The 24,480-nt window shown below is 49.2% G+C and overlaps 1 protein-coding gene across 6 annotated transcripts; it reads right to left on the bottom strand.

The window, feature by feature from the left end:
• Window positions 1-885: 885 nt before the first annotated feature.
• Window positions 886-14,498, bottom strand: DYRK2 (dual specificity tyrosine phosphorylation regulated kinase 2). 6 transcript variants are annotated; one of them, XM_055328375.1, is made up of 3 exons: window positions 14,273-14,498; window positions 13,619-13,767; window positions 886-6,451 (listed from the first exon to the last, which is right to left on the bottom strand). In XM_055328375.1, the coding sequence occupies exons 1-3, from the start codon at window positions 14,319-14,321 to the stop codon at window positions 4,844-4,846; spliced, it is 1,806 nt and encodes a 601-aa protein (XP_055184350.1). In that variant the 5' UTR covers window positions 14,322-14,498; the 3' UTR covers window positions 886-4,843. The 6 variants fall into 6 exon arrangements, with proteins under 6 accessions (XP_055184350.1, XP_055184353.1, XP_055184352.1 ...); XM_055328378.1 differs by lacking the exons at window positions 13,619-13,767; window positions 14,273-14,498 and adding exons at window positions 6,537-6,662; window positions 12,730-12,815; XM_055328377.1 differs by lacking the exons at window positions 13,619-13,767; window positions 14,273-14,498 and adding exons at window positions 6,537-10,957; window positions 11,645-12,699.
• Between the last annotated feature and the right edge of the window lie 9,982 nt (window positions 14,499-24,480).

The raw sequence follows: 24,480 nt of genomic DNA, 5'->3' as shown, positions 1-24,480 counted from the left end.
TCTGATTAGCAAGAGAAGCAGTAATAGGGAATCATGGCATAGGATATGATAAGACCAAGTCTGGGTTTGGGAAAACCTAGGGTATTCCTTGTTTCAGCAAATCCCATTTCTGCTGCAGGAAGCCACACTAAGTTTTTCGGCTGTTGGTGACAGGAGGGGTGTAAATAAAAATGTGAGGTAGTTCTTTCCACAAGAGGTAAATATCTGTCTACATAATATCCCCACAATGTCTGACAAATTACTAGAGCATCTGCTTGCTGTCATCTGTAAGCAAACTCTTCACTTGGTAGTAACTGAACTTGACACATCACGAGCTAGTTGCAGTTTACAGGCCCTATTTTCTGATCCAGACATGGGAAAAAGAGACATTAAACTCCCCCCCACCCAAAAAAAGAGCCATGAACCATAGAGACCACCAAGTACAAGAATTGCTAAGGCATAAGCTATAAGAAGCATATAAGGAAGCCGGTGAGAGCACATAAGGAGTAATTTGCCAGAACTTGGGCACAGAAAAGGATAGCCTGGTGGGGGATAATTTATAGGATCTGCTTCCACAGCTGGTCACCTCGAAGGTTAAAAAAAAAGAAAAAAAAAAGATTTGAAGTTCTAGCAGGATATAGAACACAGCCACAGAGTCCATTTAAAGAACAATTAACACAGAACTGTTACAGGTTGAAGAGTAGGATATCCTAAGAAAAGCAAGAGTTGCCTGCTAAAACTTTAGTCTTTCTTACTTAGAATTTGCACATTTACGCTGAATTAAAAAAAAAAAAAGTCAATTGTAGCTGACAATGTTTGCCTTCTAAACTCTCTCCAGGCTACCAGACCAAGAATACCACCGGAAATAGATCAGGAGTTAAATTATAGTTAGAAAAGGGGAGAAAATTAAGGTAGGACATTAAATTTTTATTCTGAAATTATCTCTGGCCACGACAATAAAATGTTAACAAATATTCACTGAACAGTCTTACTCCTGTCTTCAGCTGTACAATACATACAGTATCATAGAACTGGCCACTAGGATTAAAATCCACCAGAACATATTTCATGTTAAGTGGCGACAGCAGCATCTCACAGAAATGTTTACATACATATATACACAGTCCACATTCAACCATTTTCACATATTTTCAGTACACACAGTTGCAGCATATTACAGTCACGTGTCTAAGTTGTTGCTCGATAAAAACCCAAGCCACTGCCTAGACATAACTGTAGCAGTTGAGCTGAGTATAATTACAATTAATTTTATCTATGTCCATAGCAGAGAGATAGATGTACAAGCCCCTAAGAAACAGAGTTGACAAATACTTTTTTTTTTTTAATGCTACCACAGCATTATGTTGGGCGATATTAAAACCTTTACCAACCAAATCAGTTTTTTTTTTAAAAAAGTCTTCTGCTTACCAGAAATACTCTTGATGAAAAAAATTACAAAAATGAATGCTCTCTTTTAAAATAATTCACACTTTTAAGATTCCAATATGGCCCAATGCTACTGATGCCTGAAGTGTTGCCTAACCTCCCGATGGAGTCCTTTAACACGACTCCAAACCACCCATTAAGTTTAAAAGTGGCTTAAGTGCCTTGCACCCAAATTGTAAAAATCCCTGGCCATCCGTACTAGAGCCAGGCACATAGAAAAGGAATGCACTTTGGTTCATACCAAATGCCCTGGGATTAATCACACTATAAAATTAAATGGTTTGAGGTAAATTTTTACAAATACAGTTGATTTTTGTCTAGTGTTAGCATAACAAAAAATATCATTTAAAAAATCAGTCTGATGATAAGATACAACAAAGATCGTCTTTAACCCCTTAAATATAGGAATTTCCGGTGTAACTAACCAGTGGTTACCTTTTTCAAAGCCTGATGATGATTTACGCCTTGTGGTTTCTATTAAGGCCTGTAAGTCACTAGATATTTAAGACAGATGTATCTTTGCAGAGGTGGGTTCCATCCTTACTGCCTGCTATTCAAAGAGTTAAAGAGGCCAAAAAATGCATGCCCTACAACATGGCATTCAGAACAAAAGGCACATTGTTAATTAACACTGAGGGCACAATTTCTCCTCTCCTGTCGATCTGCACTGTCCTGCAGCACGGTGCTGTTCCACTGCTGGAGCAACGCACTCAAGTGGTCATGTGCGCTGTGGAGGTGCAAGAAACGGAGCCAGATGAGACTGCAACCAAAGACAAGACACTGTGCTATTCTGAAATCTGAAAACAGCTCAGACATCCCTAGACAATGGTAACCTGTGAGACCAAGGACTGTTTCCAAGCCAACTCCTAGTAGCCTATTAGAGCCCTTCATTTATTTAAGATCACAGAGATGCAACTTTTTTTTTTTTTGGACATTATAATTAAGCTGGATTTTTTTTTTTTTTAAAGCAGCCCTATCACTAAACACTGAACATGGTGGCTCTTGTGAATGAAGTAAATTTCACTGTATTTCGGGGGTGGGGGTGCATAGCGCTGCACATCATAGTTTGGCTTAAAAGTTTCCGGTTACATTTGTGAATATAGTCACAAATGCACTATTGGCATCTTAAGAACCAGTTTTATGTGGTGGGGGAAAGACAAGCAGTATTAGTCCACTTATAAATTTTCACATGTATTTTAAAGGGAAATTTCTATTAATGGCAGGCTCAGGTTCATATAAACCTAAATGTGAAAATGAGGATGGATATGGAGGAGGAGCATCGCAAGGGAAAAACAGCCTTTATGGGTTTATTTTAATGACCTAAAGAAGCTAACCATCATTCAGAGGCTTATGGTTTTACAAAGCCACCATACTGAGTCTTCTACTTCTTATGCCTTCAAGTCACAATTTTAATAATAAATACACAATCTTTAAATTCTATAAGCCACTGATTGGGGTATCGTCACATGAGCATCATTTTAAAAAGCAAGTTACTAACATTATTGCACTTCCACAGATTACACAGAAATGTGTACAATATGCTAAAGAATTTGACTAGGGGAAAGAAGCTATAATTTCTAAATACAGAAGTACAAATTAATTTATCAGTGACACCCTTAAATAGTAAAGCAAATATCAACATCACTATCTTACTAATAAGCTAATCTTATTACTGTTTTTTGGCAAATATCTGTAATAGTTCCTGAGCATTTTTCTCCACCAACTGACAAAGCCTCAAGATAAGTGTTTTGTTCCAAAAACTACTTTTTTTTTCTTTTCTTCTTTAAAGTAAGAGAAACCGTAGGACTAATGTTAAAAGAACTTAACCGGAAACTTTCTTGGCCTCGCTGGGGACCATGCTTTAAGTACTTGTAAATCAATTTACAGGCAATACAATAGTATCTGTGCATATAAAAGAGTATTTATCCTAATTTATACTACCCAAAAGCTATTATCCAAACAGGCAAAATCTTTCTATATTAAATTGCACATACTAAAAAAATTTCTTCCACGTGCCTTGAAATTGATATCACTGCTCATACATTAGTGATAAAATACTGAATTTTTCACTTTGAAAATAATTATTATTCAGAGACGAAAATATTCTTTTACCTAACTCTCAGTTACTTTTCCAGGTAAAGTGTCATTCCCACAAAAACAATCAGTGCAATCCAAAAGAAAGTAAAACAGAAGAATGCAATTTGTGATTTTTCTAATGATGCAAGAAAGTCAAACCATTTAACTTGAGATTGAACTTTTCCTCCTTTACATTGGTTGTTAAAACGGGTCTCCTTGAACAGTCACAATGACTTCTGTTCAGCAAGAGGATTTTCAGCCTTCTTTCTTTTTAAAGAAAGAGTTGATGCTTTCCCAGGCTAAGAGAACCTTACAGTGACACCTGCAAAGTGTGAACTCACTTTAATTTGCTAGACCTTTGGAACTGTGGAAATCCCCACCTTAAGTAGCCAGGCTGCTGTTCTTTTTTAAACTGGGATATGAAACAATGGTCAAAAATCACAGCTGAAATGTCTCTCTTCTGTATTAACAGTCTGGGATATATATTTGAAGGGGGGAAAAAACACCTAAATGCAAGCAACAGATGTGTGGTAAAAGAGAGGAGAAAACAAAGAGGAGAAACAGTTCATGGAATACATTTCTATATTTAGGTGCAAAACCAAGTCCGTGATCTGAGGCTTCTTTACAAAACAGCTTGCTGATCGTATTAGAGAATGTGAAGGAACACACACGTTTCCATTTATTCACCCAGGTGTGCTTGGCCAGCTTTTAGAAAGTCAGAGTGCTAAGTGGGCATTTGAACTTGGGGATGTCGTGTCTGTTTGACCACTGGTTTAGGGAAAAAAAAAGTCTCTACCGTGCAGTTCTCTTTAGAGCGTCAGTGTTGTCCTGACTGTTCTCCTCCCGCCCTCACTACCACCCACGTAACTTAGGGGAAACAGAGGCAGGACATGCTACGCCTGTGTGTGAACCTGGAGCATCGGTGGGGCTGGGGGGGGGGGAGGGGACCTTCGGGAGCAATCACCTCGGGGGAGGGGGGGAATATAATATGAACCATAAAAACAGTGAATGTCTTTGACACCAATCTGTAAATGCGCAGCAGTCACGAAGTAATCAATGGCCTGCCACTGATGTTTATTACTCTGCCACACTAGATACAGTAAGGCTCATCATACTTTTAGAACACAAAAACAGTTTCAGGAAGTATAAAAACTTAAAGCATTGTCCCCATGTATTTTATAAAAACAAAATGAACAACTTTCTTACATTAAAATAAGTGCTGAAAAGATACAAATGAGTTGAGTTATTGAGCAAATAAAAACAGGTCTGAGCTACTCCTTTTCAACCCAGTAAGGCTCAGCAACGTCGTATCTTTCAGATTACCAGCATCAGGGGACTCAGCTCAGCTGACAAGTTTTGGCAACACTGTCCTCTGCTGAATATTCCCATTGGCATCTGTCATCTGTGCCAAATTAGTCCTCAGTTTGGAAGCTGAGCTGGAAGGTGGAGGTAACTTGGAAATGGATGTGATAGCACCAGTGCTCTCGGTTATCCTTTTCACGGACGTCTTCTCCCCCGTCGGAGGCTTTGGCAGCCGCCTCCGCAGCCAGGGATGCCGTAAAGCCTGGCCAGGGGTCATGCGAACCGCAGGATCCCATTCTAAACACTGTTTTAAGAAGTCCAGGAAAAGGGGATCGTCACACCCCTTCAGTGCATTCCCCCACTCCCGGCTCTCTGGTGGGCCCCTCAGTTTCCCCCTCCGGGAACGGCCTCCGTTGAGAACCACAGAGCCGTCTGAGAGTGTCGTGACTGTGCAGTAACGGGGATAACCCTTGGAGCTCACAAAATTTTTGGCTCGTTTGGACGCATCCAGCAGTTTCTGGGAGGGCATGCCCAATAGTTCAATCATACAAGCCAGCTGGTCCCCTTCGTCTTCCCCAGGCAAGAGCGGGTAACCAGTCAGGAGCTCGGCTAAAATGCAACCCAGGCTCCACATATCGATGGGCATGCCGTACCTGGCGCCCAGGATCACTTCCGGAGCCCGGTAGAAACGGGACTGAATGTACGTGTAGACGCGCTGATGCTCGTAACAACTGGAACCAAAATCGATCACTTTAATACCACTTCTACCCTGCTGCTTTAGTAAAATGTTCTCGGGCTTAAGGTCACAGTGAATTATTCTGTTCTTGTGCAAAGCATCCAAGCACTGCAGAATGGAGTGGGCAAACTTGCGAACCAAAGGCAGGCTGAAGCCCTGGAACTTATTCTTCTTGATGAGCTCGTAGAGGTTCATGCTCAGCAGCTCGAACGTCATGCAGATGTGGTTCCGGAAGGTGAAGTTCTCCAGCATGTGGATGACGTTCATGGTGTTATCCTTGTCCTGCTTCCGCAGGTGCTCCAGGATCCGGATCTCCTCTGCTGCCTGCCGGTGGAACCGCTTCTCATTCCGCACCATCTTCAGGGCCACGTGCTGGTGGACTTTGTGGTCGTAGGCCTTGACCACCTGCCCAAAGCTGCCCTTCCCAATGACCTTGAGGACCTCGTACCTGTAAGCCACGTGATCGTGGGGCACCTGCACGTAGGATCCCTGGTCATCGTCGTAACCCCCGTTGTTGGGCCCGCCTGTCATGCCCTGGCGCTTCTTTGCATTTGGACCCAAGAAATATATTTCAGGGTAGCTGAAAATCTCGTGGTGTTCAAAGGTGGTTAGTTTTTGCATGTATTGCTTCATTGCTTGTTCGGGTGTCATGGGGGTGGCTTTCACCTTCCCCATGCCTTCCATAGACTTCAGAGACGTGGAGCTCCCCTGCCGTCTGTGGATGCTCTCCAGCTGCCGCTCGGGCACCACTGGCAATCCCGCTTTACCCACTGTTGTAAGCCCATTTGGTTGTGTCGTGAGCACTGTCCGCTTGTTACTATTATCCTCAAACAGCTGCTGAACCTGGATCTGTCCGTGGCTGTGGCTGCCGACGTGTAAGTGATCATTCATTGTGTGCTTACTGCCGCCAAGCTGGAATTCAGAAAGCAAATGTGAATAGGATGGAAGAGGTGTGTCTGTTCACATGGGCTATTTTATGGGTCAGCCCCCGCCCCACCTTTACGAAATCCGGTTTGTTTGAATCTCCAGTCAGAGTCAGTTGCTCTAAATGGAAAGAGCTGTACACCCAGGAGGGACCTCACGAACACCCTGATGGGGAGAGTGGACAGGACGCCGACAACCTCTGATAAAGGAAAAAGATTACACGACTTGGTAAGGCTACGAAACTTGGGATCCAGAAAAAAAAAAGACCCCACGAGCGCTTACACCTAACAGACAAGCAGTTTGCTGTACATATCCAGGATCTTCCGAGCAGTTCCCTACGGAGACGGAGAGCGTCTCTGTGCCTTGTTCACTAGCCTCTACCTAAGATTCAGCACAGGGCCTGGCACAGCACAGGTGTTCCACTCAACCCACAAAGCACCCAGTGAAACAGGATGCAGAGAGCATGAACAGGTAGTCCGTGTGCTGGCTCCCCCTCCTCCGGAATATAACCTCCTTCCCACCGCAGTTAGTAGCTTCTTCGTTACCCTGAGGGCAGGGACCACGTCTGTCTTGTTCACTACCCTTCCTCCAACGTCTAGCTAGCTCTGTGTGGAAACACTAGCATCTTCATTCTCCTCGGTCTCCTCTACTCCTTGGAAAACTGACCACACCTAGGAGAGAATGTATGAACCGCTGGCAAAAAAAAAAAAAAAAGTCTGCACTTTCAGGCTTGAAAGATTCCCATGTAGATACGCACTGTAGCATCCTGTAAATCCCTAATCTATTTTTAAAAATGTCTGGGCTTCATTGACTGTGATGACCATTTAAGGCCATTCGGCGCAACAAACCAACCACCACACAGTTTGGGGCCTTCCTTTGGTCAATGGCTCAGCTCTCTCCACAGTGTATTTCTGTGGGCTGCTGGGATACCCGGCTTTCCAACAAGGAACACAAAGTAGCGACTTCTATTTCAGGCACACATGCCATCCCTGAACATTCCTGTCTAAACAAAACTGATGGTGCAAGCCAAGGGGCCCCCGGCCTTCCACTGAGAATCTGCTGGGGATTTCTTTCAAGTATTATTATTGCAAAGATGTGAGGGAGGGGCGAGCACTGGCAGCCAGGATCCCCTCTCAGTTCCGAATCCTCGCCAGCCTCAGACAACCACCCCACAAGTCTTAATGCATCCTGCTGGGTGATTTTTATATAAAACCTTAACGATCAATTCCTCACCTCCAGCCCATCTTATCTGCTCAACGAGTTATCAGCTAAGGTCTAGCCACGCAAGTGGTAGCATCCCTGCCCTTGAGAAGCTTACAACCGATTAGCTGAAATCTTTGGCCGTCACTATTTTTTCTCTTCTCCCTTTCTGAAGCCTACCTTTGGGGCTCTATGTCCTACCCAAGGAGTAGAAGCAGTTTGTATGTGTAAATCCAGCAACTCGGGAAGTGGTGTGGAATCACCTCGATTCCAAAATGAAATTTCTCAGTAGCAGACCAAGACCTTTGAATTTTCTTTAACTGACACGCCGCCCGCACAGTGATTATTTGAGGAGTGAGTTTTCTCTCTGCTTGCTTCTAAAAACAAAGCAGAAGACAGTACAGTCCCTGGGCTCGTCTGAAGTGTGATTTCATAGATAGAGGGATTTTACTTCTCAGACTTCTAGTCAAACCCTTTTATTAAAGTCACAGATGATAATGATGCTAAGTGAACTTGTGTCAGGGCAGCTGGACAGGTTATTTTATCCCCATTCTAAGGCAAAAGCAGAACAATCTATAAAAATGGAATCAGGAAGTCCATGAGTATATATATAAAAGTAGTACAGGCTTGTCCACTGCTTTTGTTCCCAAGCCTGCTCTCTGCACCCCGCCCTCCCCACTGTGGTCTTTCAAGCACCAGGAAATACAAGGACCTGAAATTCGAAATACAGCCCACGTAGAGAACCATTCTCTTCGGGGTGGAAAGAAGTGATTCAGAAGAAAAACCTACATTACCAGTATGCACAGTACAAAAAGCAGGAGGCTTCACTAGGGACAAGATTAACCTCGGGGCTTTAGCAACTCCTAAAAAGACAGCAAAGCAAAACTTTCTGAGCATCTGAAATTCACTCCAGTTTCAGCAACGGCAATCTTCATGTTGTGCACAATTTAAAATATAACACACAAGTTTATCGACCAACACCGAAGAGAGTTTGACAATTAAGTGGATCACCTCCCGTCTCTCCAACTGCCTCCTCTGGGTCTTCTCAGCGGTCTCAAGGTCTCAACTATTAGTAGGTGAACTAACCTACCCTTGGGTGGCTTCAGAGGTTCCCCAGGGTTCAATCCTCAACTCTCCTGGCTTCTCGCCTCCCGTAATTCTCCCCGGCCAATTCTGACCACAGCCGGGGCTTCAGCAACCACCCAAGGCCTGGTATCTGCTGCATCTGCCACCTGCAGCTGGGGCCCGCCCGACCTAGGCTGAGTCGGGGACTCTCGTGACCAACTATAGACCCCTGGCCTTTCCCACAAGCAATTCAAACTGAACTCCTGATCTTCCTACCACAAGCATTTCCTCCTCCCATACCCTCAATTTCTGAGAAACAAGAGGCTTCACCTCCACGTTATCACTCAAGCTTTACATCTGGAAATCCTTCTCAACGTCTTCCTCACCTCCTGAGTCCCCGCTAGGCCCTGTCCTCTCTCTCCATCCTACTTCCGCTCCACTGACCGAGCCTCACAGCCCACTCCTGTTGGGCTAGAATTTCCTTCTCGGGCTAGAATTCCTCAAATCTCTTCTCTTCAAAGTACTTCTAGAATGGTCATCGAGAAGTGTCAGTCTGACGATGACCTCACTTCCGCTCAAGGCCTACAGCTATACCCCATTTCCATAGACAGTAGAAGAATTTAGAGGCCAGGACACCAGGTCCTAAAGTGTAGCACATCAATGACCTGAGGCCTTCCTTACAATGTCATCTACGACTGCTACAATTCTCTGAGAGTAACAAAGCTGGGTTCCCCAAGACCTGGGGCAACACCATGCTCCTTTACGCGCCTCTGCTTTTTTTAAGTAACCGTTACAAGTCGAGGCATTTTCCGTTAGACACACAGGTAATGAATCCCAGCTCTATCACTTACTAAACGTGTGACCTTGGGCAACTTACTTAATCTCTCTGAACCTCAGTATGCTTGGCTGTCAAAAGAAGGCAACAGAGTTTCTCATGAGGACTATTTGGGTTCAGTAAGGCAAAATGTATAAAGTGTTTAGTAAAGAAGAGCTATTATTATCCTTTCCAAAAGCTGCTGGGAATCTCCTCCCGAACCACCACGTCTACACAGTAAACTCCTTCTCAGCCTTCGATGTCCAGTTCAACTCTCATCTCTTCCATGAAACACAGGAAAGGCCCCTTTCCTCCCTTGTGCTTGTAGCCCACCAACCAAGTGTTAACATCTACTTCATCTTCCCCTAAGTGCTGTAACACCTGAGGTACCCACCTGGCTATGAGCAATACCAGGGCAGGGTCACCTCTTAATCTTTGTAAGTCCCTATTAACACAAACCCAAACATGCAGTAAGCACTCAGTAACTATCTGCGGAACGGAAGAACAGGTGTCAATAAATCCTTGCTAACTGATATCTCTCTGAGTTCTGCTTGGGAATTACCTCTGCACCTTCACAAGAAAACACGAACTTAATGCCTAGGGAACTGGGAATCATCCCCAGTGATCCAAGTCGCAAGATGGTAGGTTTGCAGTGCATCAGCAGAGACTTTAAAGGTAAATGAGAGCTAGTAAAAAAGTACCGGGAGCAGAGGCATCAACTAAACCCCCGAAAGCCATGGATGGCATCTTAAAAACTCTCCAGATGTAAAGGGGATTCAGTTGAGAGGCTTTAGTAAGGAAGGCCTTTGATCTCAAGCACTGCAGACTCCTAAAATCACAACGAAATTCTGAAGCACAATTAACTGATGATAAAAAAAAAAGGGGGGGAGGGGGCAGCTCTAGAAGAGCCACCCTATTTCCAGAATACATTTGCCAGGCCTACATAACGGTAAGGATATTAAAAACCTCTTGGAGTCTGACAACCTGGCTTATTCCTATTTGCCACTGCCTACCTAGCATGGCTGTCACATTTAAAAATATACACAGAACGAAGGCAATTGTTAGAAATGTACAACCTATGGGTTCAAACAGGCCTACAAAAGCCTTCTCTGACCATGAAATCGTTTAGTATTAAAAATTATAGGAGGACAGTGGTCTAACCAGTTGGGTAGTTTAAATCTCTTCCAATAAGAAAGTGGAAAATAGCAGATACTTCATACTGTGCTAACATTTTGGAGCATTTAAAAACTTCCCTGGGGATCCCTGGGTGGCGCAGTGGTTTGGCGCCTGCCTTTGGCCCGGGGCGCGATCCTGGAGACCCGGGATAGAGTCCCACGTCGGGCTCCCGGTGCATGGAGCCTGCTTCTCCCTCTGCCTGTGTCTCTGCCTCTCTCTCTCTCTCTCTCACTGTGTGCCTATCATAAATAAATAAAAATTTTAAAAAATATATTTAAAAACTTCCCTGAAGTCATCTTAGAAATGTGGTATAGTGTTATGGGAACAGACCTGACTGTAAAAAGGCTGGATTTTAGCTGCTCCTCAAACAGTCTGTGTGACCCTCAGTCAAATATCTACTTTTTCTTCAAAGTATTACTATTTTAAAAATGAGAATACTCATTCTTTCTTAATCCCAATTATTTTATAAAGGTAAAATGGTAACCGGAGACTGCTTTAGTCATCAGAACAGTTATGAAAGTGAGATAATACTAACACTTGGGAATTTTAAAAAAAAGTATATTATTATCTCACAATATCAAAAGAAAAAAACTATAGGAATCAAGACGGTTACTGGGTACACTCTTAGGACAAACAGAAATAAACAAAATGACTAAGTATACAATAATATATCCATGGAGACAGGGAACAAAAGGGCAATGGACGAAATAAATTCCAAAGTTCATAATCTTTATAAGCACATATTTACCCACCTACTCTATCATGACCAGGGAAAATATGGGCAAGCTTCTGTGATAAGATCCCTTTTCTTATCCTCAATACCCATCCCTCCCTCCCATTCTAAAACTGCTCTTCCCAGATATGATTGCTGTGGAATTAAAAAAAAAAAAAACCCTATAAAACACCTGAAAGACGTATGGACGTACGGATCTGCAAAGGTTCCTGCATTTATAACGAAACGAACACAACTTCCTAGGCTTAGCGGTGTCAAGCAAGATGTTGAAGGTAGGCTCAGGAGGGCCTGGATACGAAGTGGCTGGGGAGTCTTGACCAAACCAGTTAACCTGTCCGACTGCTACCTCATCTGTAAAATGAAGGAGTAGAACCAGATAAACACTGTGGTCTTTTTAAACTTTCCTGTTCTAGGAAATCTGCAATGTCGTACAAATCAAAGCTAAACCACAATAGAAAACGAACCTCACACTTTCAAAACCAAGCCTCCGATGACCAAAAGCATACTGGAATTTTAACTCTAAGCTCAAGACAGGTAAACCACTCCGATACCGCAGCGAAATACAAGCATCCATTCCTGGGAGTCCTGAGAAGGCCCCTCACATCTGTTCATTTCTGGGCCACCTCAAGCTGTTGCTCCAGTGCACACCTCCTGTTTTCTCTAATTTCATTACATATTTCTACGGGAAAAGGCTCTGATCTAGTAAAGCCCACTTTTGGAATCCAGGTGCAAACCAAGTACTTCTTCCCAGGTCACACCAAGTCACGTGATTATATCCACACACGGGGATGGGGGTGGGGGTGTGGAAGCGGATGCTACGTTTCCAAATTGTCAGATGATTCCAAACCAAGCCAGAAACTCCTAAAAACCAATGGCAATTCCTCAACTAAAACGTCACTGTAACAGGAATATTCAGCCCTAACATATGGAATCCACCAGCCCACCGACAGATTCTCTTCCACCATCAACACGTAACACAGATCAGTTAACTTCTGTGTAGTGAATTCTTAGCCCCTGGTCACGTGGGGGAGAGAAGAGAGGAAGGGAGAGGGAATGACTAACAACAAAATGTTGTGCACATGGGTCCAGGTCTAAGGGGGGGGGGGGGGATACTGCACTGGGGCCATCCTCTCACAAACTGTCTAATAAAGAAGTTTCCACGTAACCCCTGACCCTGAGAGATGCTTCTCTGTAGACCAGAAATGGCCTTTTCTACAAGAATTCAACTTGCACTAGGCAAAGCCATATTCCCACCAAGCATCCCTTACACAGAACCACCTTAGGCCGTTCTTCTGGAGGATCCAGTTGCAAGTAGGACGTGGGGAAGCACGGCCTCGTCCCCAAGTGCGCACCTCCTCTAAGGGGCAGTCACCTTCCAAGGGCGATCTCTGCGAGCTGAGAAGAGGTACATGCCGAGGAGGTCAAATCCAGCCGGCCAATCCGCAGCCACAGGTCCCACGGTGGGTGGTGGGCTCTCCACCCACCCGGGGACCGCAGCACCTGCCAGGTAGGTGCCCTTCCCTTCTCGCTTCCAAAGCAAAGGCGGCTCTTTCCTTTTGAATGATATCCAAGCGGGAGAATCCTACAGGGGTGGCTGGTTGTTTTGACTGCTGCTGTGGCTCTTATTTTTGTTCACGTTAATTACAATTTCTGCTGTGCTCAAACCTGTAGCACTCATAAAACATGCTTCCACACGCGGGGGACAATTGGCGGTGCTCCCTGCTGGCTGGAGCCGGGCCTGGGAGGCTCTTTGGGGGATCGATTTTCCGGGCAGGTCGGCCTGACTGTCCCCTAACACATATCTGTTCTATAAATACCCACTACCCAACGTGGGGGGAGGGGGTGGCGGCTGGGGGATGTTTATCCGGTCAGGGAAAGGAGCTCTGGGAAGCGAGGAGGGGGAAAAGAAGGAAAGCAGCGCGGAGGAAGTTCCGAGGAAGAGGAGCGCAGGGGTGGGCGGGCTCCGGAGGGGAAGCGAGGGGCCCAGGCCACGAATCTCCCTTTGTGGCTGCAGCCCTGCGCTCGCCCGGGGTGCACGGGGCGGCGTCCGAGAGGCCAGGAGCCAGGGCCGTGGGGACCCTCGCGTCCCGGCGCCAGAGCCGCACAGCCCCGAGCCTGGGCCCGCGCCCCTCCCCGCCCCCCCGGCCTCCCGGGGGCTGGGTCTCACCGTGTGCGCCGCGGCCGCAGCGTTGCTGGCCCGGAGAGGCGGCAGGGCGATCGGGGAGGGCGGGCCGGTCCCCACTCCGCTCCGGGGGGCCCCCGCACCGAGCCCCGGGGAGGCCTGCAGCTGTCGCACGGCGCTGTCCCCTCCTCGGCCTGGGAGCCACGCGCGGGAGGAGACAAAAGAGGGTCAGGGGAGGGAGAGCCACCGGACCCCGACGCCCCGCCCCACCCCTCGGGCGGCGGACCCCGCTCTCCCCCGGGAGGGGGCCGGACGGCGCAGCGGGCGAAGCGGGAGGACGGGGGCGCCCGGGCCCCGGGCGGGGTGCGGGCAGCTGCAAAGTTCGGGCGGGCGCCGGCGCGGGAGTTCGCGACCCCGCGGCGCGGCCGGGCCGGGCGGGCGGGGAAGGGGCTCGCACCGCCGGCGGGGGCGCGGGGGCGCGGGGCGCGGGGGCGCGGGGGGTGCAGGGCCCCCTCGGAGGCGCCCCGGGCCCGCGCGCAACAATGAGCGGGGCCGCGGCGAGGGCGCGCCGTCCTCCCGGGCCCCGCCGCCGCGCGCACTTCGCTCGAGGTCCCGCGGGCGCCCCGCCACGAGGGCAGGACCCGGGCGCGCGGGGGCCGCGGGGGCCGCGGGGGCGGGGGGCGGCCCGGCCCTGCTTACCGGTCGGGTAGGCGGCGGGAGCGGCGGCCGAAGGTTTCCTGGTTAACATGGCCGCTGGAGCAGAAAATGCATTTCAGGGCCGCCGCCGCCGCCGCCGCCGCCCGTCCTGCCGCTGCTCCTCCCGGCCGCCCCTCCGCGGCTCTCCGGCGCCTCCTCGCCGCCTCGCGTCCGCTACAGCCGGCCCCGCGCAGCCCGCTGCATCCCCGCCGCCCGGGCCCGCCGCCGCGAGCGCCCCGCTCTCCTCCTCGCCGCCGCCGCCGCCGTCCTCCTCTTCCTCGGGCGGCCGCAGCACCCCCCGGCCCGTGCACATGCCTCGCCCTCCCCTGCGCGCCGCGGGCCTCCCCGAGTCCCTCACATGGGGCGCGGGGGAGCGGGCTGCGCCGCCTGCACCGACTCGCTCGGGAGCCTCCCCCGGGCCCGCGCGCGCGCCCCCGCGCACACTCGCACTGGCGCCCGCGCGCCGCCCGGCCCGGGAGGACGGCCCCGCCCCCGCCCCGCCGCAGGCCCCGCCCCCGCCCCGCGGCCGCCGCAGGCCCCGCCCCCCTGCTGCAGGCCCCGCCCCATGCAGGGCCCGGCCCCGCCGCCGGCGCAGGCCCCGCCCCCATGTCGCTGCAGGCCCCGCCGGCTCCGCCCCCTCCGCCGCCGCAGGCCCCGCCCCCGCCCCGCTGTCGCTGCAGGCCCCGCCCCCTCCGCCGCAGGCCCCGCCCGCCGCCGCCGCCGCAGGCCCCGCCCCCGGACCCACCCACCCACCCCCACCCCGCCCAGCCCGGCCGCACGCGCTCACGCACACCCCACCCCCACCCGGCCACCCTCCGGAGTCCCTACCCCACCCAGTCATCTGCACGGCCACCCCTCCAGTCCCCGGAAAAGTCTGCAGTCTCCGCTCGGCCGCCGCCTCCCCCGGCGGCCCTCCGCGCGGCTGCCCGGCTCCCCGGCCCGCAGCCCCTGCCGCGCCCCCCTCCTCCTCCCCCTCCTCCCCGCCTCCCTCCCTCCGCCCAAACCGCCGCAGAGCCCCCCCCTTCCGCGGGTGCCCCCCTACACACGGGCACGCCCGGCTCGCTGGGCCCGAGGGCTGCTCGCACACAATACGCGCCCCCAGCCCGCCTTGGTCCCAGGGGCTTAAGCATCCCCCCGGTCCGCACTTGATCTGGGAAATTAACTTGGTGGTGCGAGGGTCACCTCGGCGAGCCAAGCCCGGGGAGCGCGGGCGACGGGGCTGCCTCCGCCTGCACCGCGGGCGCACACGCCCTCCGGGTTCACCGGCACCGAGGGGCCGCCGGCCGGGCCGGGCCGGGCCGGGACGCGAGGCGCAGAGGCGCCGGGGGGTTGCTAGGCAAAAATAAACATCGCAGGCGCCTCCCCTTGGCGTCCCGCGGCCGCCGAGACACACCTGCCCGCCGCCGCCGCCGCCGCCGCCGCCGCCGGGGGGGGGGGGGCACCCTGAGCTCCGCTCGTCCCCGGAGGCCGGGCTCCCGCTCTCCCGGCCTCGCCCACGTGGGCACGGCCCCTGCGGTCCCTGCCCTCTTGCCGTCACGGCCTCTCTCCCTTGCGGGCTGCAGACCTGCGCGCCCGTCCCGCACCTGCGTCCTGTCGAGTGTGTGGAACATCCTCTGCACAAAGGTCACGGGTTTGGGTCACTTCGGGCAAGGAGGAGCAAGCGCGGGGCGATCCCGCGGACCACGGGCCCTCCTCCTCCGGAAGAGGAGCTGCGGGTGTCTGAGGTTCTGGGGGACCTGGGTGCCCTATGCCCTGCCCCGCGTGACCTGCCGTGCCCCTGGCTGCACCCAGCGTGCAGGCCTGAACCAGCGCAGACTCCAGTCAGAAGGGGGCCACCTCCCGCGGAGCCCCGTCGCCCCTACCGTTTGCAGATTGTCATAGCAGCCTCCCAGAGGGAGCACCCTGGGCGGCGTACAAGTGCCCCAAACCCCGGTGTTACGAAGAAAGGCTGTGACCCGGCCTCCGGGGCTCTGCAGAGGCATCAAAGACAGTGGCTTTGGCAGAGGAAGCAAGTGGCGCGGAGGAGAATCTGGCCTGGTGCATGTGCCCGCAAAGACATCCTTTTGGCGCCTTCTCCTAACCAAGTAGAACACGGTGAAATGCTCAATCCGACTAGAGGCCTCTGGAGCAGTGATAACCGGGTCTGGCCCTGGCAAGAAACAGCCCCCTTAGCCTGCCGGCCCATCCAGATCCACCTGGGGAAAGAGCTGGTGTTCAGAATTATCTAAAAGAAAAGGGGCTGCTGAGTGGCAGAGGGGAAGCTGGAACCCATTCCCTGGCTCCCAGTCTAATTGCACTCTGCTTTCCTTTACCTGACCACCTTGGATTGTTAAGAAACTCAAGACTTTTTCCTTCCTTCCTTCCTTCCTTCCTTCCTTCCTTCCTTCCTTCCTTCCTTCCTTCATTTAAAGATTTTATTTATTTATTCACGAGGGACCCAGAGAGAGAGGTCGAGACACAGGCAGAGGGGGACTCAGGCTCCCAGCAGAAAGCCTGGTGAGGGCTTGATCCCAAAATCCCAGGACCACGCCCTGGGCCAAAGGCAGAGGCTCAACCACTGAGCCACCCAGGTGCCCCTCCTTCTTTCCTTTTCAAAACAATTATTTTCATACCGTATTCCTTTTTTTTTTTAATGAATACCCCATGTAACTGATCTTCAAATAAAAAAGTCTCAAGCAAAAAAATCAATTTTAATATAACCTGACACCCCTTTTGAGCTAAATCAAAGTCATTGTTGCTATACTTCGGTAGAAACGAAATATGGCACTGCTTTTTCATGAATAAGGGCAATGCTGGAAGTCATGATTTGTAAAATCCAAATTACCAATATTAATCTATACACTAAACATGAGGAAAAAGAGCACCGACTTTTTTTTTTAAACAGAAGGACACACACACAAAAAATAAAGGACACAAAGAATCATTAACTTTAATCAAAGAAAGAAAAAGAGACATGTTTGGGGAACTTTAACAGTATATTGCTTTATGACATGGCAAGTATAATTTCAATTTTATATTTTTTTTTGTTGTTTTGTCTTAAGGAAAATTTGATATTAGCCTAATCTGGCTATTTTGATTATAAATGGCATACCTCTCAAAATTATATTCTCACTCAAAATGAGTATTTATAATTTCTTGGGTTTCTCTCATTCTGTTAAATATTGAGGACTTCAGTATTTAATTAATTTAATTTAATTTAATATTTAATTTAATTCAGCCTGAATTAGTGTCAAATACATGTCCAAATGCATTCCATGAGCTTTCAAGGAGAACTGAGTACATGCTATGAGTTAGGACCCTCCAACTTTAGTATTTTAATGCATCATTATTAATCCCACTGGCTATTTACCTCTTTATAAAACTCTTTCACAAATATTATCATGTGTAATCCTCAGGATTCAGTCTGACTGGGTTGTATGATGTTACTAGTAGCCTCCTCAGGGGGCTCCAGTCCATTAGTGAATGTCCACTCTTTGATTCTTACCTGTTGGAATAACCCCATCGGTGTTGTATGTTTATAAAACCCAGACTCAGATAACAAATAGGTAGGCAGGATGTGGCCGGAGTAGAGAGAAGGAAGCTTTGGCGGACTCACAATAGAGCCTTGTGGAAGTTGAGTTTTCGCGGGGAAAAGTAGCGATCACAGGGAAATTGAAAATGAACAAGAAAATTGCTGGTTCCAAAACACATTCACTCCTTTAATCCCTTTATCCCAGAAACATCTACAAAGAATTTAGTATGTGCAAGGCCTACAGATATGATAAATCATCAGATGAGGTGGGCTAGGCTTCAGTCTGGCAATCTATTAGGACCTCATTCTTTTGTCCAAAAAAGCAGTAAGCCTTTAACATATTTTTGACGCTATCAGAACTGGGCCTACACAGTTAAGTAAATGATCTCTGGCTTTGGTGATTGTGATTAAGGAGCTCACAGTCCAGGAAAGGAGACCACACGTTTAATGATGTGATGGAGCAGAAACTGAGGCCAGTAGGAGGTACGGTGGTGGCACACGGAGGGAATGATGAGCTCTACCTAAGTGGTGACCGGCATCCAAGAGGTTGTGCTTCAATGAAAGTTCTTTAAAAAAAAATTATTTATTCAATCATAAGAGATACAGAGAGAGAGAGAGAGAGAAAGAGAAAGAGAGGCAGAGGGAGAAGCAGACTCCATGCAGGGAGCCCGATGTGGGACTCAATCCTGGGACTCCAGGATCATGTCCTAGGTCGAAGGTAGCACTAAACCACTGAGTCACCAGGGCTGCCCTTTGGTGAAGGTTCTAAAGACACTTGGGTGTCTTTAGACACCATCCAACACCATCCAACAAGCCAGGATGTTCTAGGCAGAAGAAACAGGATACACAAAGGTACCAAGGTATAAGGAAGCGTGGTGCATTCTGGAAGAAGGGTCAGCAATTTAAAACGGAGGGCACTTGGGGTAGCAGGGAAAAGCGCCATCCTGTCGCCTCCATAAAGTCAGGGTCATGGATGCTAGAGTCAGGTGAAGAATTATCTGAAATTTTACCAGCTGTGGAAATGTGAAAACAAGACACAAGGTCTCTTAAAGCAGTGAAGCCAATTACTAGGAACTGACTCATTTGGGGTCGCGGAGCCCTGAAGGGGAGTCCAGCCTAACTCCCCGTAGGAGAGCACTACTTACTGATGGTACCTTCCATGTGCCCATCACCAAGGTCCAGAGTCATTTGGAGAAAAACACGACCTTTATTGCCTGAAGTCCACGAATGGAATCTGCTGAGATGTAGGTAGGAGGCCTAGATGTCATATCACCTGATGGTCACTGGGTGTTTGCATTTGCATCTGTGGCCGTCGCTGGTACGGAAAACAAGAAGTGATTTCTACATCGTGGAAACTTGGTGATCCACCAAGCAAAGTTGGGGCAGGCTGGTCATGTTTTGGGTAGCGTACTTACAGAGCCCGTTTCTTTGATCCTAAGTGGAAGACTACCCCTAAAGCAAGCCAGATATCTAGAAAGGCTGAGGATATTGTTTAGCATTTCTTGGGGATAGTTCTCCTGCTTTCTCCAACTACACCTTAAGGATGGAGTTAATATAAAAACCAGTGAGCAAAGAGAAGACAAAGTTACACCCTGGAAGCGAGGAGTGCATGATAAAGATCCCAGTGGGACCGCTATTCATACTCTGTCTTTGGCACTAGCAAGACAAATGTGAACAGGGTGGTGGCCAGTGTGTCCAGGAGCTTCAAAGGGACAGAAGCACCACAACCGGATAGAGTCCCCACCAGCTGGCCCCCGACATAGTGGCCATGCTATCGGCACAGCTCACAGAGCCGGCCAGTGGGGTCAGCCTTCAGGAGACAGGCTGACAAGGCCCTACCGGGGGCTGCCAGCCAGGAACAGGTACCTGGGACTTGTGCTGGGCCCTGCTCCTGCTGAAGGATGAAGAGGGGAAGTGGTACCAGAGCCTTTGAGAGCAGCTCCACTAGGGAGCTGCTAGAAGAGAGACAGTGATGCAACTCTGTGAACCAGAGGAGAGCTGGAGTAAAGGGTCTGTGACATCCCATCTTAGGACCTTTGGTGCCACTCTAACCAAAAGTAGTGTCATCTAGTAGTAGGAAGGGGCAAGTGGGGAGGAGAAGCGGGGAGGAGAAGAGGGTTTCACCAGCATTGTGGGGTTTACCCTGGGCGTTGCTGCTGGTGTGCTGTACAGAGTAGAAACAAAGGCCAAGGATGGGCTAAGGAAAAACATCCACATTCAACCTGTCAGGACCTTCTATAAATAAGGAAAAAGATCCAAATTCAATATATATATATATATACACCCTTGCTGTTCAAGGTATATGTTCAAACAGCATGGGTTTGAATCGCATGGGTCCACTTACAAGTGGATATTTTTTTATAAATACAGTACTGTAAATGTATTTTTCTTATGAATTTCTTTTTTTAAAGATTTTATTTATTCAATTGGGAGAGAGAGAACGTGCACAAGCAGGGGGAGGGGCAGAGGGAGAGGGAGAGGGAGACTCCCCACCGAGCAGGGACCCCAATGTGGGACTCAATCCCAGGACCCCAGGATCACTGTCCAAGCCGAAGGCAGACGCCCAAAGACTGAGCCACCCAGGTGCCACCCCCCCTTACTAATTTTCTTAATAACATTTTCTCTTCTCTAGCTTACTTTTTTTAATAATAAATTTATCTTGTATTGATGTTCAATTTGCCAACATACAGAATAACACTTTATTTTAAAAGTACACTATATGTATTTTTTGCAAATACACTATACAATGTGTAATACACTATATGTAGTTTATGTAATACACTATACGTACTTTATTGTAAATACACATAATATACAAAATACGTGTCAGTCGATTCTATTACTAATAAGGCTTCTGGTCTATCAATAATAAATAAGGCTATCAATAATTAATAATTAAGTTTTGAGAAGTCAAAAGTTGGATGTGGATTTTCAACTGCACGGAGCTGCTATGTCCCTCATCTTCTCCTTGTTTAAGGGTAAACTGTATGTGATGAACAGATATATTCAATATCAACCTCTGTATATCGCTCCATATGTAACCCATTATATATATAAAACCCTTTATACACTGTGTATACGTGTCTGAAATCCATTATACATCTGTCAAGTCAATTATCAAGTTCCTACATGTGTCAGGCATTGATCTTGGTATCTGGAGTCAAGCAGACTAGGTCCTTGCTCCGTAGATCTTGTATTCCAGGGCAAGGAGAGCAATAAGTGACACAATGCAAACACCGCACATCAGGTGGCAGTGGGCACTATAGGGAAACAGAAGTGAGGTAGGAGGTAGGGAGAGATGGGGGAGTTAGCAGGGAGGGCCTCCCTAATAAGGTAATAGGCTTTTAGCAGGTGGAGATCTCCAAGCAGAGGGCCTGGAAGATGCAAGGGCCCTGAAGTGGAAAAGTAGGGAGGCAGGCGGCTGGCACCGTGAAGTGGGTGACAGGGAAAGTCATGGAGATGCGGTCAGAGACATAGCAGGATCCAGGTCACGCTAAGAAATTTGGATCTTACTATTTTTTTGTAAAGATTGTATTTATTTATTTGACAAAGCACGCACAAGCAGGGGGAGTGGTAGGCAGAAGGAGAGGGAGAAGCAGGCTCCCCACTGAGCAGGGAGCCCAAGGTGGGGGGGGGCTCCATCCCAGGACCCTGAGATCATGGCCAGACACTTCACCAACTGAGCTACCCAGCCCCCCTCCCCCCCCCCCCCCAGGATTTTACTTTGATTGACTTGGAAATCCAAGGCTTTGGTGCTTGGAAAGTTATACTTAGAGTGGGAAGTTACTATTTATTGACTTGCTTACCTATTTTACGACCTTTTTTTTTTATTGATTCATGACAGAGAGAGAGAGAGAGAGAGAGAGAGAGAGAGAGAGAGAGAGGCAGAGACCCAGGCAGAGGGAGAAGCAGGCTCCATGCAGGGAGCCCGATGCAGGACTCGATCCCAGGACCCCAGGATCACGCCCTGGGCCCAAGGCAGGCGTTAAACCACTGAGCCCCCCAGTGATCCCCCTTATTTTACAATCTTCAACGTATATGAATTTTTACACCTTTTCTAATTGACAGCTTACTAGGCACTGTGGACGGTAAAAGCCCCACACAAACCTATTTCCAAGGGATTCCAGCCTAGCTTGGGAGAAAGCTCACACTCCAGGAAACATTTGGGCCACACAGTAAAGAGCCTGTGCCCCCTGTTTTCCTGTTTCTCCCTCGGATCCAGCCTTCCACCCCATTCTGTGCCACAGGGGGCTTTACAGAGGCATCGAGGGGCGCCCTCGCCCATTAGCTTCTGGTTGGGTTTACCACTGGAAGGTCCTGGCAAGAGACCAAGGGCAATAAGGGGACAATAGGGTCAGGCTGTTCATCTCCCTGGCTCGCCCCAAGCCAACTCACCTCAGATTGGCTATGGCCCTTGAGTAAAGGCCTCAACTCGTGTCGAGAGCCCTTTCCTACGGCAACAGCTAGTCCCCAAGGGACTTGGGGACTTGGACACTCCTCAGTCCCCCTGCCCCTTCAAGCCTGGAGGCGCCCAGGGTTTCTTGCTGTGGCTGGCTCTACGGGCTGGATTTTCCCTTCGCCCTATCCACACTCCTGAACGTAGTCCTTTCATTAAACTCTCTGGGTCCTCTGTAGGGTAGGTCGTGGGATCTAAATGTCCTAGAACTCGAGAGGGCTGGGAGGATCTGTGCCCATGGGAGGAATCAGAGTGGGATTCGTGGCAAAGGCACAACCTGCCCTGGGCCTCAGAGAAGGAGCAAGCAGACCATGCGAGTGAAGGCAGGGACTCTGCAGAGCTGAGGAGGAGGCCTGGGGAACAGGCGTGGTGGGTAGGGCAGCGGCCCATCCGGGTCACCAATGCCAGAGGGAGGAGTTTCCACTTGGCCAGGAGGGAAACCAAGGCCACTAGAGATTTCTGACGTGTGAGTTAACCTGAGACAAGTGGTTAGGAAGGAATGTGCTCGATTTGCCTGCAGTGCCCCAGAAAGACGAGAGTGGGGAGGGGGCAGCAACAGAAACGCCCAGTTTGGAGGTGGCTTCCAGAAGGAGCTGAGGGGGGCACTGGGAGGCAGGGGCAGATACTGGTCATTTGGATGCTCTCCCTGGAGCTCAGGGGAGGGGGGGGGGCCTTTGAAGTAAGGAGAGGCCGGAAGTGATGGAAGCACCAGATGTTTTCCTCACTACCCTTGGGCCTCAGAAGCATCCAGAATTCCTCGAGCTGCTTATCCAGGCATTTTGCAACAAAGCTTATTAAGATGATCAGTTCAAGGGAGACATAATTGTGAGATAACAAGACAGGGAAACTCGGAATCCAGAAAGATCCCTTCCCAGCGGCCCACAGACAGGATGTAGCGTTCACTCAGGGAGGATGAGTCGTCATGAAGGAGGAACAGACAGCGTGTTCCAGAGCCCTGTTTCATGGGCCAGGGTCTCATTTATTGTGAGGATCGATGCCCTGAGTTTGGGTACAGACTGTTTAGATTCAGACAAAGGGGTACCTGTCGTTAAAAGAAAATGAAAAAATCTGAAGACGTCCCCCTCTTCCCTTCATTGTCTTGGGGGAAGGAGAAGAGACACACCGACAGGATCTGGAATGATCCATGCCCCTGTTCACTAGGCAGCCCTGGGCGTTGAGGTCCCCTACCCCTTGCAGGTCTGGCGTCTTTGGAGCCTCTCACTCCAGGCCTCTGTAGAGCAAGTATGGGGATACAACTCTTGGCCCCCCTTGGATATAGGTCTGTTATAGGGCAAGTGTAGAAGAGTCTGGTTCAGGATAGTCCTGCTCATCAGAGTCAGCCACACTTGCTAAACTGACTGTGGCTTTGGGGGCTTCTAAGACCTTAAATTAGATGGAAAGAAGTCAGCACAGAGTCTAAGGCTAGGGACCTTCTCGAAGAGTAATGATGCCGCTGGTGACACTTGAGCTGTCCGAGTATCCTCACTATCATAGCCTCTGTGAAGTAATAGAATTTTCACAACCATCTACGTGGAAGGTACTGTTATTGGTTCTGTTTTAGAGCTAAGGAAACTGAAGCTCCAAGAGGTCAATTAACTTGTCCAAGGTCACACAGCTAAGACACGAGGAGGCAGGTTCTCTGGCTGGAGACTCTGCGTGGTTATGACTTTCAAGGCCAAGCAGAGATTTGACCCCATCACCATCGCCATCACCACCTCAATCTCATTAACATTTCATGTCACAAAATAAACCCTCAATAACATCTCAAAATAAACTTCTCAGAGAAGCCTTTCATGTTTATATGGTCATTCAGCTGTGGTCTTCCTCGGGAACCTGGTATCTGAGGCAAACCTACTTCACAGGTGGGGACAGTGAGATGGGAGGAACAACATGGCACGTCCGGAGCAACAGGTAGGGGGAGAGGACCCGCATTAGGGTCAGAAGCTAGGTTTATTGACTTCTAACAATTTCTTCTACGTCTTCCAAACCAAATTATTATAAAATTGCCTTAATTTCAGAGATGAGGGCCTGAGCAATCCCTGAAACTCCATGCCACACAATGATCAAGCTTTGATGTCTTAGGACTTTGGGGGACAAATTCCTATTCCGACATTTCTGAGAACGGTTTGAGTCTGGCCTTTATTTAAAAACCAGTTAAAAGAGTTAACTTTACTGGGTTCCAAAAAGTCCAAATACAAGTCAATTGATTTCGCGTTTATCCTGCTGTAGCAAATCAGCCCCCTT

The sequence above is a fragment of the Nyctereutes procyonoides genome, unplaced genomic scaffold (genome assembly GCF_905146905.1).
Source record: "Nyctereutes procyonoides isolate TBG_1078 unplaced genomic scaffold, NYPRO_anot_genome, whole genome shotgun sequence".
Lineage (NCBI taxonomy): Eukaryota > Metazoa > Chordata > Mammalia > Carnivora > Canidae > Nyctereutes > Nyctereutes procyonoides.
This window is presented reverse-complemented; position numbering and strand designations above follow the sequence as displayed.

Bases quoted from the DNA above. Each gene is read 5' to 3' on its own strand.
- DYRK2 (XM_055328375.1), bottom strand. From the start codon at position 14,321: ATGTTAACCAGGAAACCTTCGGCCGCCGCTCCCGCCGCCTACCCGACC. The intron at 13,768-14,272 runs GTAAGCAGGGCC...CGTGGCTCCCAG, and splicing joins TCCCGCCGCCTACCCGACCG to GCCGAGGAGGGGACAGCGCC. The intron at 6,452-13,618 runs GTGAGACCCAGC...TCTGAATTCCAG, and splicing joins CTGCGGCCGCGGCGCACACG to CTTGGCGGCAGTAAGCACAC.